The 13,556-nt window shown below is 42.6% G+C and overlaps 1 protein-coding gene across 4 annotated transcripts in view; it reads right to left on the bottom strand.

Moving 5' to 3' along the window:
* The window catches only part of EML4 (EMAP like 4), a 1,975,061-nt gene that overhangs the window by 186,158 nt on the left and 1,775,347 nt on the right, over positions 1-13,556 (bottom strand). For all 4 annotated transcript variants that reach the window (XM_044060268.1, XM_044060269.1, XM_044060261.1 and 1 more), the window contains 2 exons: positions 12,128-12,253; positions 11,877-12,008 (listed from right to left, as the gene is read on the bottom strand). In XM_044060268.1, the coding sequence (XP_043916203.1) occupies positions 11,877-12,008; positions 12,128-12,253 (258 nt within the window). The remainder of the gene's footprint in view (positions 1-11,876; positions 12,009-12,127; positions 12,254-13,556) is intronic.

Below are 13,556 nucleotides of genomic sequence, written 5' to 3'. Positions count from 1 at the left end.
AAAATGCCAGACACACTTGTCATTGGTGATTCCATAGTCAGACACACTGACGTCCCGCTCACCAGACTGAGTAAGGAGAAGGTCACAGTAAGCTGCCTGTCGGGCGCTAGAATCCGCCACATAACGCAAGCACTCAGGTCTCTCAACAGCAGGTACAAGTACGACTCAGTCATTGTCCACGCTGGTGTCAACGACCTGAGGCGTACCTCCTTGGACTACATGAAAAGGGACGTCCGAGGAGCTCTCTGATTATGTAGCCCAGGCAGGTATGACCCTGACCTTGAGCAGTATCCTACCTTCACCTAGAATGATGCCACAATACAGTGATAAGATGATCAGCTTTAATAATTGGCTTAAATTCTGGTGTCATTCAAAGGGATCCAATGTCTGTCTGCCTGGGATGACATGCTGGACAAGCCACGCTGCCGCAAGGGGCGGCTTGCACCTGTCACCCTGGGCTTCCGGATATTGGCAAAGGCTCTTGCCACCCCATAGTGCCTTTTTAGGCAAGGCTCAAATTCTAAACCTACCACCCTAGAACACCAAAAGGAAAAAACTAAGGGTAATGCTGCTCAATGCCAGAAGTCTCAATCTCAAGATGCACGCACTCGAGGCCCTTCTCAATATGGAGAACATCGATGTCTGTGCTGTGACAGAAACCTGGTTCAAGGCTCCTGAGAGCACCCCAGCACTAACAGGTTTCACCCCATATCATACGTTCCGGCCCCAAAATCCGGACAACACCAAGAAAGGAGGGGGGGTGTCCATATTCATAAAGGACACCCACACCTCAAGGTTGGTGGCAACGCACGATGCATCGGAGACCATCCAGGTGCAATTAACCATAGGCAAGACTGCTCTGCAATTTGTAGCATGTTACAGGCCACCCTCTCAAACTCAGGAACCTCACAGGGCCTTCCTGAAAACATTGGAGGGGATAAATGTATCTCCAAACACCATCATACTAGATGACTTCAACTACCCTAATATAGACTGGGAACACTACTCAAGCCCGAACACTCTAACCCAAAGATTCCTGGAGTTCATAAACTCAAATGCCATGGAACAACTAGTCACCATCCCCACAAGAGGTGAAAACATACTTGATCTCATCATCACGAACATGGGATCAAAATGTTCAACACCGGAAGTATACCCCTCACTGGTGAGATCAGATCATAAACTAATCTCGCTGGAGGTCCTCATCCCGCCCCACCTGAAACAAAAAGACCACAGTGAAAAACTTCTCAAAAGCCGATTTCACACTTCTAAAAACTAGTGTGGTCTCCTTTAAGGCCCCTGAGCCAGTGGTAAACATTACTCAAACCGCTGAATCACTTACAAATACCTTCTACCAGCACCTACAGGACTGCATGGATCAGGCAATCCCAAACAAAACTAAGACTCTCTGTACCAAAGGCAAGCGTCCAGTCTGGTGGACCCCAGCCATAAACAAGCTCTACAACAAAAGGAGGAAGCTACTACAAGATAGAGCAAAATCATTGAAAGGTAAGACACCTTTGATCATTATAAGTAAAAAACTAAGAGCTCTCATAAAATCATCCAAGGCAAATTTTGAGAGAAAAATCGCCAAGGACTCTAAAGACAATCATAAGGCCTTCTTTAGCTATGTTAGAAACCTAGGAGGAAACTCCCAGATATGCTCAGAATTAGTTCAAAATGATGTGAAAATTACTGAACCTACACACATTGCTAACATACTGGCTGACAGGTTCAGTGCAAACTTCTCCCCCCCAAAAGGAGAGATATCTATTCCAGAGGATTGTAGCCCCCCAAACATCTCCAACGCCCAGGTGAGAACTGCCCTCACTAAGGCAAAAACACAGCATCCATGGGACGGATGGTGTCCCCGGCTGTGTGCTTCATGAACTCAACGAGGAATTAAACCCACAGTTAGGACAGCTGTTTAATCTTAGCCTCACCTCAGGATACGTACCCAAGGAGTGGCGCATGGCGACTGTGGTCCCACTTCATAAGGGCGGTGCCTCCACAGACCCTGGAAATTACCGCCCATTAGCTTGACAAGCCTTATCTGCAAAGCCATGGAGAGGATCATAATGGAACTCATAAATAAAGACATAGGGAACTTGCAGACTTTGGATCCAACCCAGTTTGGCTTTGTCAAAGGCAGATCCTGCCTCTTAAACTTGGTTGACTTTTTGAGACAGTCACCAAGGCCATTGATGAGGGAAAGGCAGTCCATACAGCCTACCTCGACCTGGCAAAGGCCTTGACACAATACCCCACTCAGGTATCATCGAAAAACTCATCAGCTTGAATGTAAACCCATACATCACAAGATGGGTTGCAAACTGGCTAGCGACAGAACCCACAGGGTCAGAGTTGCTGGAGCCATGTCAGACTCAAAGCCTGTCACAAGTGGTGTCCCACAGGGCTCAGTCCTGGGTCCACTCTTGTTCGGCATCTACTTTTCTGAAGTACAAGCAAACACAGGAGGGTTATGGCTGACAAAGTTTGCAGATGACTGCAAACTGGGCCCAATAGTCGAAACACATCTGACACAGATATCCTCCAGAAGGGCCTCACAGAAACGGATAACTGGTGCCAGAGCCATGGCCTGAAGTTAAACGCCAAAAAATGCATAGTCATACCCTTCGGGAAAAACAAGGTTACCCCTAGCTACCATATAGGTGACAATCCACTGAGCACAGAAAAAGTCATCAGGGATCTGGGGACCCAAGTTGACAGTAGTCTTTCGTTTGACACTCATGTTGCTAAAGTAGTTAGGAAAACCTTCTATATCGCCCACTTGATCATGAAGGGATTCACATCTAGATCAAGGAAGGTCATCGTCCCCCTGTACTCATCACTCATTAGACCTATGCTTGAGTACAATGCCCCGTTCGGAATGTATCTGACCAGACACCTGATGCAGCTTGAAAGGCCCCAAAAGTTCCTCACCAAAAGGATAAAGGGTCTCAAAAATATGTCTTATGCTGCCCGACTGAAAGAACTCCAGCTTTATTCAGTCTCATACCGCTTGCTCAGAGGTGACCTGTGCCTGACATATAAGGCCATGTCAAACCCAGATTTGATGAATATGCTTCACCTCAAAAAATCTAGATCCCTCAGAACCACAAGGGCGGGAGACTTAAACCTTGACACGGTTATAAATAGAACGTGCTGGAGGGACAGATTCATCACCCAGAGACTCCCTATGCTGTGGAACAAAATCCCGGTACATGTGAGGCAGAGCACCTCGCTGGCCTTGCCAATGGATGGGAGATCGCAGATATACCCCAGGGATTACTTCAGTGTCACTGCTTGACAGAGGCACAGAAAAATGATAGGCATAGTTTTTATTCAAACTAAAGGGGTGGCGAAAGCCACATAACTATGGGCTAGGCTTATAAATGCCCTTGGGCAGATAGCCTAGTATGAACCTATGAACCTATGAACCTATGAACCTATGAAGGGTGTTACAGCGCTATGTCTCAGATAAGGGGCAGGAACAAAGCCAGAAGGCAGAGAGTAAGTCTTTTAATAATGATTTGAAAAGAAAGTCTTTTAGTAATTATTTGAAAAAAAGAAGGTGTGTGACAGACCTGACAGGAATTGTATTCTAAGGTTTATCTACATTACTGGAATAGAGGCCGACTCCAGCAGCCCTTTATGGTTTGTAGATGGTAAGTACTTATTATTTGACCAAAGGGGAAGATCTGGAAGATAGCACTGGAGTAGAGGTCTACTTGCAAGGCAGGTGGCTGGGGTATGCATGATTTTATGGGATAATGTGATCTGAATGTAAAACAGGTGGTGAGGAAGCTTGAGTCAGTTAAGTGTTTTTAGTGCTAAACAGTGGTGGGTATGGTTAAGGTTTGTTGCTAACAAATCTGCCAACTTTGTTACAGCACCGTTGAAGTTTCGAGGCTTGTAGGTTGGTCACAATAGGGCTCCATATAGGAGACAGAGTAAGAGATAAGTAGTAGCTAGAGCTACTTTGACAGAGTCTGTAAGGCATTTCTTTACACTATGAAGAGTGTCTAGTTTTTGATGGGTTTTCTTGATGGTTTTTGTAAACTGAATTTAAGATTGTTAACTGTCATGTGAAGTAGTTTTGCATGTGGGGTAACTTCAATCATGTTATTATTTAAGGAAGATATTTTAAAGATGTTTTCATTGAAATGGGAATGGGATTTTGGAAAAAAAGAGAAGTAATTTAATTTTTGGTGGGGGTTTAGTAGCAGGTAATTATCATTTAGGCAACTTTGAACAGAGTTAAAGGCTTCTTGAGTATTCTCCGAAGATGTATTAGGTTGTCAGAAATGCATATTAGGGTAGAACCATCAGCATACTGTATGATGGAAGCTTCCTGAGAGGATTTATGCAAATTGTTAGTGAATATATTAAAGAGTAGAGGGCTGAGAATGGAGCCCTGTGAAACATCAGTATTGACAGGAAAGAACATAGAAAAAGTGGAGAGCCATTTAACAGACTGCATCACTTAAGTACTTGTTAAACCATACTAGTATGAGTTGTGATAGCCCAAGGAAAGACAGTTGGTAAAGGAATTAGAATGGAGCAGGTTAAAAGCATGTCCTTGTCACTGAAGTCACAATTCTTATGAAAGAGGGTTTGGCTTATAGCAGAGGGCTTGTAAAACTTTAGCAGACAAATGCCCTCTAGATTCCATCTGTATTAATTCCCTCTTAAAACAGCCTTAAAAAGGACAATAAGTAGATCCTTAAATAGTTCCCCTGCAGGAGATCACACCAGATAAGAATACTATCAGCTGCAGGCTCCATTCCTACCCATAACTATTATTACTGAGCTCATGACAGACATTACGTCTAGGCACTACGTACCTTCCCCTTCCTTCATACTTACAAGCCAATGGTATCTGCATACCTGGCTGTTACAGAAACAGTAATCTTATGCAGTCCCAATTAAAATAGTATAAAACAGACACTTCTGAACTATTTTCCATTATGGGAATATAAACAGATAGTAATAATAAATGTTGTAAAGAATGAATACAGCTGTAATGCATCGCTAAGAAATTCAGATTTCTGACGTTTTATTCTCAGACTAAGACACATTCTTTATTCTGTAATATTTATTCAGGAGAAGCTTAGAACACTGTAACACTGCTGCTATATTGAGTAATGGTGAATCTACTGGTGATTTTTCTGCATAGGTTCATAGGTAGGTACTAGGCTATTGGCCCTGGGGCCTATACAAGTCCAGCCAAAAAGGTACCCTGGTTTTTGCCACCCAAGAAAATTAATTTCCTGTGCCACTGTCGAACAGAGCCACAGAAGAGATCCCCGGGGTGAATTTCCTATTTCCCATTCAATCATCAAGATTTTTCTTGAAGACTGCTAATGAGGAACTTTGTTTGATATAGATAAGTAGTTTATTGCAGAGTATGGGAAGTCTCTGAGACAGGAATCTATCCCTCCGGCATGTTCTGTTTATTGTGGTGACAAGCTTTAGGTCCCTAGAGCATGTAGCTCAGAGGGATTGGGATTTCTTTAAGTGGAGCATGTCCAACAGCTCTGGGTTTGACATAGCTTTGTATGTTAGGCAGACATCACCTCTGAGAAGGCGATATGCGACAGAGTAAAGCTGGAGTTTTTTGAGACGGTCTGCATAGGGCATCTGTTTGAGGCCAGTAATCCTCTTTGTGAGGTATTTCTGTGGCCTTTCCAGTTGTTGTAGATGTCTTGTAAGGTACATACCAAAAGGGGCATTGTACTCTATAGTGGGTCTAATGAGTGATGAGTAGAGGGGAGAAATTACCTCTTTTTTTTCTGGATGAGAAACCTTTTGTGATGAGGTGTGCCACGTAGAAGGATTTCCTGACCACTGTGGCGATGTGATTATCAAAGGAGAGCCTACTGTCCACCTGTGTCCCAAGGTCTCTTAACACACTTTCGGTGTTAAGTATACAACCACCTATGTTGTAGTTCATGGGTACAGAGTTTTTACCAAAGGGGATGAAAATGCACTTTTTGGCATTGAGCTTGAGGCCATGGCATTGACACCAGGCATCTGTCTCCATGAGGCCCTTTTGCAGGATGTCCACATCATTAGGAGTTTCAATTATGGCTCCTAGTTTGCAGGCATCTGCGAACTTCATTAGCCAAAGATCTTCTGTGTTAGCCTGTACTTCAGAGAAGTAGATACCAAACAGGAGAGGACCCAGGACTGAACCCTGTGGTACTCCACTTGTCACTGGTCTGAAGTCGGATTTGGAGTCTGCTACTTTCACAGTGTGGGTTCTGTCAGTGAGTCAGTTGGCAACCCATCTTGTGACATAGGGATTTATACCTAGTTTAGTGAGTTTATCTATAATTCCAGAGTGGGGAATGGTGTCAAAAGCCTTGGCAAGATTTAGATAGGCTGTGTGAACCACTTTACCCTCATCTACGGCTTTTGGTGACTGCTTCAAAGAAGTCTATCAGGTTTAGGAGACATGATCTGCCTTTTACAAACCCGAACTGGGTGGAGTCCAGAGTTTGGAGATTACCAATGTCTTTGTTTCTAAGTTCTATGATGATACGTTCCATGGCCTTGCAGACCAGGCTCGTCAGGCTAATGGGGCGGTAGTTCCCGGGGTCTGTGCTGGCTCCCCCCTTGTGGAGTGGGATAATTGTCGCTGACTGCCATTCAGCAGCCACAAAGCCTGAGGTGAGGCTAGGATTGAACATGGTACTTAGGTGAGGTGTCGGTTCATTCTGTAGTTTGTGTAGAATGCAGCCTGGGATGTTGTCTGATCCCATGGATGCTGTGTTCTTGGCTTTGGAGAGTGTGTTTTTTACCTTGCAGCTGTGATTACAGGAAGTTTGCATTCTTCTGGTATAGAGATGGGCTCTTTAGGGGGTGAGAGGGGGGTAAAGTTAGCACTGAACCTATCTGCCAGGATGTTGGCAATATCAGTTGGGTCTGTATATTTTGTACCATTGTGCTGTAACTCAGAGCAGATCTGAGTGTTGCCATTGAGATTCTTGACATAGCTATAGAATGCTTTGTGGTTGTCTTTAGAATCAGTGGCAATTTTGTTTTCGTAACTAGCTTTGGAGGATTTTATCAGGGATCGCAGCTTCTTACTGAGGCTGACCAGGGAACTCCTCCACTCATGGGATTTTACTCTCTTTTGCAACAGTTTCTTCCTTCTGTTGTACAGTTTGTTTATGGCAGGGGATCACCAGATTTTCTTCCTTTTTTTGGAGGATAGCGTCTTGGTTCTGTTTGGGATAGCACGATCCATGCACTCGTGTAAGTGCTTATAAAGTGCAATTGTGTAGGATTCAGTAGTCGTAACTGTTTTGTCCATCTGCATGGGTGTCATGAAGTTCACCACTTCTGTCTTAAGAAGAATGAAGTTGGCTTTGGAGAAATTTTTTACCATGGTTTCCTTAATGGGGGGTGGGAGAAGGATGTGGATATCTAGGGTAATTAGCTTATGGTCAGATCGGACCAATGAGGCGTTGACTTCAGGTGTGGAACACCGGTCACTCATGTTGGTAATGACTAGATCTAGGATATTGTTGCCCCTGGTGGGGGTGTGGATAAGTTGATCCAGGGCATTGGAGTTTATGAATTCCAGAAAGCATTGAGCGAAGGAGTTGGCACATGAGTAGTTTTCCCAGTTAATGGTGGGGTAGTTGAAATCGCCCATTATTAGGGTGTTTGGTTGAACCGTAATATTTTCCAGTACATCAAGATAAGAGGAGTGGAAATTCTGAAGCATGGTGGGGGATCTGTCGCAAGCTACAATTGGGATTGCAGTTTTGCCCAGATTAGTTGCACTTGGATAGCCTCAGCTGCATTATGCTGAGCAACTAGCCTGGAGGTGTGGATATCCTTAATGATTATGGACACACCTCCGCCTTTGGTGTTGTGGTCCAGGTTACATGGCCGAAAAGTGTGGTATGAGTTATAGCCTGGTAGTGCAGGGGTGCTCTCTGAAGCCTTGAACCAGGTATAAGTCACTGCACAGATATCGATGTTCTCCATTTTAAGGAGTGCCTTGAGTGAGTGCATTTTGAGATTTAGACTTCTAGCACTGAGTAGCATCACCCTCAGTTTTTGCTTGCCTGTTCCTGTTACGGTGGTAAATTTGTCATTTGAACCTTGCCTAAAAAGGCACTATAGGGGTGGCAAGAACCTTAGCCAGTATCCGGAATCCCAGGGGTGACAGGTGGAGGCCATCTCTGGCAAAGCATCGTGGTCTGCTGACCATGTCATCCCAGGCAGACAGATACTGGATCCCTTTAGAATGACACCAGAAGCTTAGCCAATTGTTGAAGTCAATCATTTTGTCCTTGTACTGCGGCATCATTCTGGGTGATGGCAGAATGCTACTCAGGGCTAGGGTCATACCTGCCTGGGCTACAAGATCGGAGAGTTCTTCCATGTCTCTTTTCATGCAGTCCATGGAGGTATGTCTCAGGTCGTTCACACCAACATGGACAATGACAGAGTCATATTTGTACTTGTTGTGAAGTGACCTGAGTGCATGGGTTATGTGGCAGATCCTGGCACCCGACAGGCAGCTGACAGTAACCATCTCCTTGTTTAGCCTGGTGAGCGGGACATCAGTGTGCCTGACTATAGAGTCACCTATGACTAGTGTGTTGGGTACGTTGTTTTGCCTTATTGGCTGTGGTTGATTGGCACACTGAGTCTGCGCGCTATGTGTCATTTGGGTTGTGTTGGGGGGGGTGAAGGTTGCTTGAATTTCTGCTTTGGAGGACTCTGTTGCTTGAGCAGATTATTACTGACAGCTTCCGTGAATGTTTTTGTGTTTCTATGTGTGGATTTTGGTGGTGTAGATTTAGTAAGACTATGTGATGAGTGTGGTGTGGTGCAAGTGTTTACCTTCTCCTCTTGACTGTCAAGTTCAGTCTTGGCAGGAGAGAGCTTTACCTCCAGTTTGGCTAGATAAATGCATCTCTCACAGGTTGTAGTGTTGGGTGGTAGGAGGAGTGGGTTGCCTGTGTACATGAGGCAATTTCTACATTGCCCTAAAATGCCCATATTCATCAGATAGACAGGAGAGAACACCGGGAGCTGACCCTTGGACATGCCTGAATAAAAAACTATTTTCCTCTACATAAATGAGAAAATTGAGTACAAGATCTGTTTTTCTCTAAGCAAGTGAGGAAAGTAAGTACCAAAACTGTTTTCCTCTAGGTAATGAGGAAGGTTGAGTGCTGTAGTAATTATTAGGTTATTTAGTGCTTACAGCAAGTTCTGAACAAGTGCTGATCAAGAATAAGCAAATTCAAGTGCTAAAACTAAGAATCTGTAGCAGGACTAAACTAGTTACAGGTAAGGGGGGAAACAAGTGCAAATGTGGGCTTTTAAATCAGAAAGTTGAGAGAGATGGAAAAACTGCCCAAATGGTCAGTAACTACAATTTCTGGGCCAGAACCACTCCTTATGTGGTAGATTGATTACCTACTGCTTAACACTCCCACTGATAAGCTAGAAGGCTTCCCTGCAACACAGAAAGCTTGGGGGGGCTCAAAAGCTTACATACCGTCCTCGATACAGCATATCTGAATCTGGACTACACTAGTTACCAGGAAAGGTAGGAAACAGGCTTAGATTTTTTTTAACATATATACAGAAAAGTAGCTAAAACAGCAGTAAAAACAATTCAAATGGAGTGCAAGCTACCACACCTGAGTATGTAGCAATGTTAGACCAAACAGTTTAAAAAAATGCAAGTATATTAAAAATGACTAAAAACAAGTGCAGAAGGAGTGTATTAGGTAGAATGAGGTAAAGAGATGGGACTGGGGGAGTGTCCCTGATCAAATCTACAGTGGGGGTGGGCAACTGCAAAAGCCTCCAAATTAAATGACTAAAAACAAGTGCAGAAGGAGTGTATTAGGTAGAATGAGGTAAAGAGATGGGACTGGGGGAGTGTCCCTGATCAAATCTACAGTGGGGGTGGGCAACTGCAAAAGCCTCCAAATTTAAACAAGACAGTAATAGGAAGGGTGGGAAGGGGAAAACCAACACTTTCAGCAGAGATCTGAAAAACTATACAGTGAAGCAAAAATAACAGTGCACAACTCTGAAGTCAGCCATCAATGATATAAAATGAGTCAAACAACAATTAACAGTACACAACTCTGAAGTGCCAGAAAAATATACTTAGCTCTGTATATCTCCAGATAGTTTGAAGAGCACTCTGTCAGGACACAGGAAGGCTCCAACAATGACATGGCAGCAGTTGAAATAAGGTCTTTATGCTTGCTGCTTGCATGATCTGTTAGTAAATGAGTAACTGCTGTACTTCACTCGTATCATGTGCAGATTGGTCTTTCCCCCAATGTACTGGGGTGTGTTATTTAATGTCATTCAGAGCATCAGACTAATTTTATTACTTCCACAAAGTATTATTAGTTAGACTGCCACCTGATGAATCCAGAGCAGACTGAAATACTGCTAAATGGATCAGTAACAAGTTTATGAACTCCACAGTTTACACGTTGAGGAAATATCAAAGAGACATTGCATTACACACTGGAATATTATACATCTGAATATTTAAGAAGTTTGCCCCCACCCCATCTCTCTCTTTCTCCATCTCACTTCCTGTGTCCTCTGTTAAGGTTCCTCAGAGGACTGGTAGAAACAGACATGGAGTTACTGCTCTACCTCTGAATGGTATTAAATAACACACCCCAGTACACTGGGGGAAAGACCAATCTGCACATGATACGAGTGAAGTACAGCAGTTACTCATTTACTAACAGATCATGCAAGCAGCAAGCATAAAAACATGGGAAACAGGAAATAACTGAATAACAAAGAGTGACATAAGTGGTTAGCCTTCCTGCCTTGCAATATTTGGTTCTCAAGTTCAGTTATCAGCTGCTATACCTTCTGCCCAGAATATACATACTTTCCCTATATCTTTATGGGCTTTTGTCAGGTGTTCTGCTTTCCTTCCTCAAAAAAGGTACATACTAAATATGAGCCAGGGATCATCCAAACTGCACAGAGTCATGCATTTCATGTTTTAGTGAGTGTTTGTGCATTTTCTGCAATGGGCTGGTAAACCACCAAGGATTAGTTTCTCTGCCTTGCGCCTACTGAATGCAAGGATGAGCTGTGGCTTCTACATGACCCTGAACTAGATTAAGCAGGTAATCAGACAATGAATAAAGGAACTAATATACATCAATGGGGGTTAGCTTTATTGAGGATCAGAGGTCCATATGGATGAGTGATCTGCTTTTGTTCTGTTACCTGAATGAGTACACCAGCCGGCAGGTTTAAATACTGAAACAGCAGCTTTGTACTTAGAGGGGTGAGGCTTTACTATATATGGAAGTCAGGCACAGTTGAGTCAGGGGCTGCACCGTAGGCATCTATAAACACTGGCATGATGTCAAACAATCCAAGCATTCTAACTACAGCAGTGATAATACATCTCAAGACAGCTAATAAGTCAGTCTAAGTGATTACTCATTTAAATAAGCAACTTATCAATAAAAGCTTGTTGTTGTTGTGTCTTTCGGCTTTTCCCGGTTAGGGGTCGCCACAGCGGAACTCCGGTCCGCTAATGATTGGTAGTTGATTTTTATGTGCCGAGTTACCAGCCCTGATGCACAACCTTCAACGAAGGTACGCCCATTCACACATGTCTCCACACAGAAGTCGCTCTAGCTGAGAATCAAACCGGACAGCATCTGACTGTGAGGTGACAACGTTTGTCAATAAAAGCTTATGTCTTGCAAAATGATCACAAACGTTTAAAAGTATATTGTGGCCTTTCCTATGACAAATGTATTACGTAGAGAGCTCTCGACATGGATTCTCAGTGACCACTTAAAAAATTATCATTCCAAGTATCCCTGTTTACTTACATCTAATAGTCTGGTCCATTCTAATGTATGGTCCACAGAGTTCCACAGGCAAACTTGTCTGTCCTGGGCACAGGTGAGGAACAAGTCTTTAAATGGATGTGTTGCCAAACCCCAAAGTTCTTCTGTGTGGCCCTGAAACAACAGACAGCAGCAGTATGTCATTAACATCCACAACTATCAGCACCAGCTAAAAGAGACTTCACAAGTAAGGTCACCACACTGTGGCCTGCAGCAGATGACTACTTACACACCTGGACCTCAACCTGGAAACCATCAATAAATGTACCCCTCAGAATAAAATTGCGAGATGTACCAACCAAAAACTGATCTCCCTTTCCTTCCGATACTGCCCTAATGGTTCCATATTGTTCAGGCACCTACAAAATATAGAACAAAAAATATAAATAAATAGGGAAACAGTTTGCTAGATACATAATATTCTTTTACATTGTATCTATTTATTGTTATAATCTTCACTACAAAAGTTAATTTAAATAACAATGCACTGTATAAGCAAAATGTTTCATTTATGTAAAACATGTTAACAATATGAACAGCTTCGATGTATTATACTTGCAACACAAACACATTTAAAATAACACTTTGGTTGTTCTTTTCAGATTCATGATGACTTGTTTTACATAATAAATCTGAGTCCCAAAAATTGTATTAAATAAAATTACCAATTATCACATTTAGAGAACTGAAATGAAAGTCACCCCCCCCGAGGGACAAATCCCCTTATATATATATATATATATATATATATATATATATATATATATATATGTGTGTGTATGTATATATATATATATATATATATATATATATATATATATACATACAGAGAGAGTGGATATAAAAATTTACACACCCCTGTTAAAATGAAAGGTGTGTGTGATATTTATGAGACCACACTAAATAATTTCAAAGATTTTCCTACCTTTAATGTGACCTATAACCCGTACAATTCAATTGAAAAACAAACAAATCTGTTAGGAGAAAAAATATAAAAAATAAAAAACATAAAATAAGCTGGTTGCATAAATGTGCACACCCTTAAACTAATACTTTGTTGTGTGTGCACACCCTTAAACTAATACTTTGTTATGTGTGCACACCCTTAAACTATGTGCACACCCTTAAACTAATACTTTGTTGTGTGTGCACACCCTTAAACTAATACTTTGTTGTGTGTGCACACCCTTAAACTAATACTTTGTTGAAGCACCTTTTCATTTAATTACAACATTCAGACTTCTTGGGTACACACCTGCCATCAAGTAAAGAGACTCTGCTTAACCCCAAATAAAGTTCAGCTGTCCTAGTAGGATTTTTTTGACATTTACTCAGTTGCCTGCTACAGCAAAAGCCATGGTTCGCAGAGAGCTTACAAAGCATCAAAGGGCTCTCATTGTTAAAAGGTATCAGTCAGGGGAAGGGTACAAACAATTTCCACAGCACTGGGTATACTATGGAACACAGTGAAGACAGTCATCAAAAAGGGGAGAAAATATGGGACAACAGTGAAGTTGCAAAGAACTGGACGTCCCTCCAAAATCGATGGAAAGACAAGACGAAAACTGGTCAGGGAGGGTGCCAAGAGACTTACCGCAACACTGAAGGAGCTGCAGGAATCTCTGGCAAGTACTAGTTGTGTACTACATGTGACAACAATAT

Source organism: Protopterus annectens, chromosome 1.part0, assembly GCF_019279795.1.
Source record: "Protopterus annectens isolate FY-2018-M chromosome 1.part0, PAN1.0, whole genome shotgun sequence".
Classification (NCBI taxonomy): Eukaryota; Metazoa; Chordata; order Ceratodontiformes; family Protopteridae; genus Protopterus; species Protopterus annectens.
The sequence above is the reverse complement of the archived record's forward strand: the minus strand, read 5'-3'. Positions and strand labels throughout refer to the sequence as shown.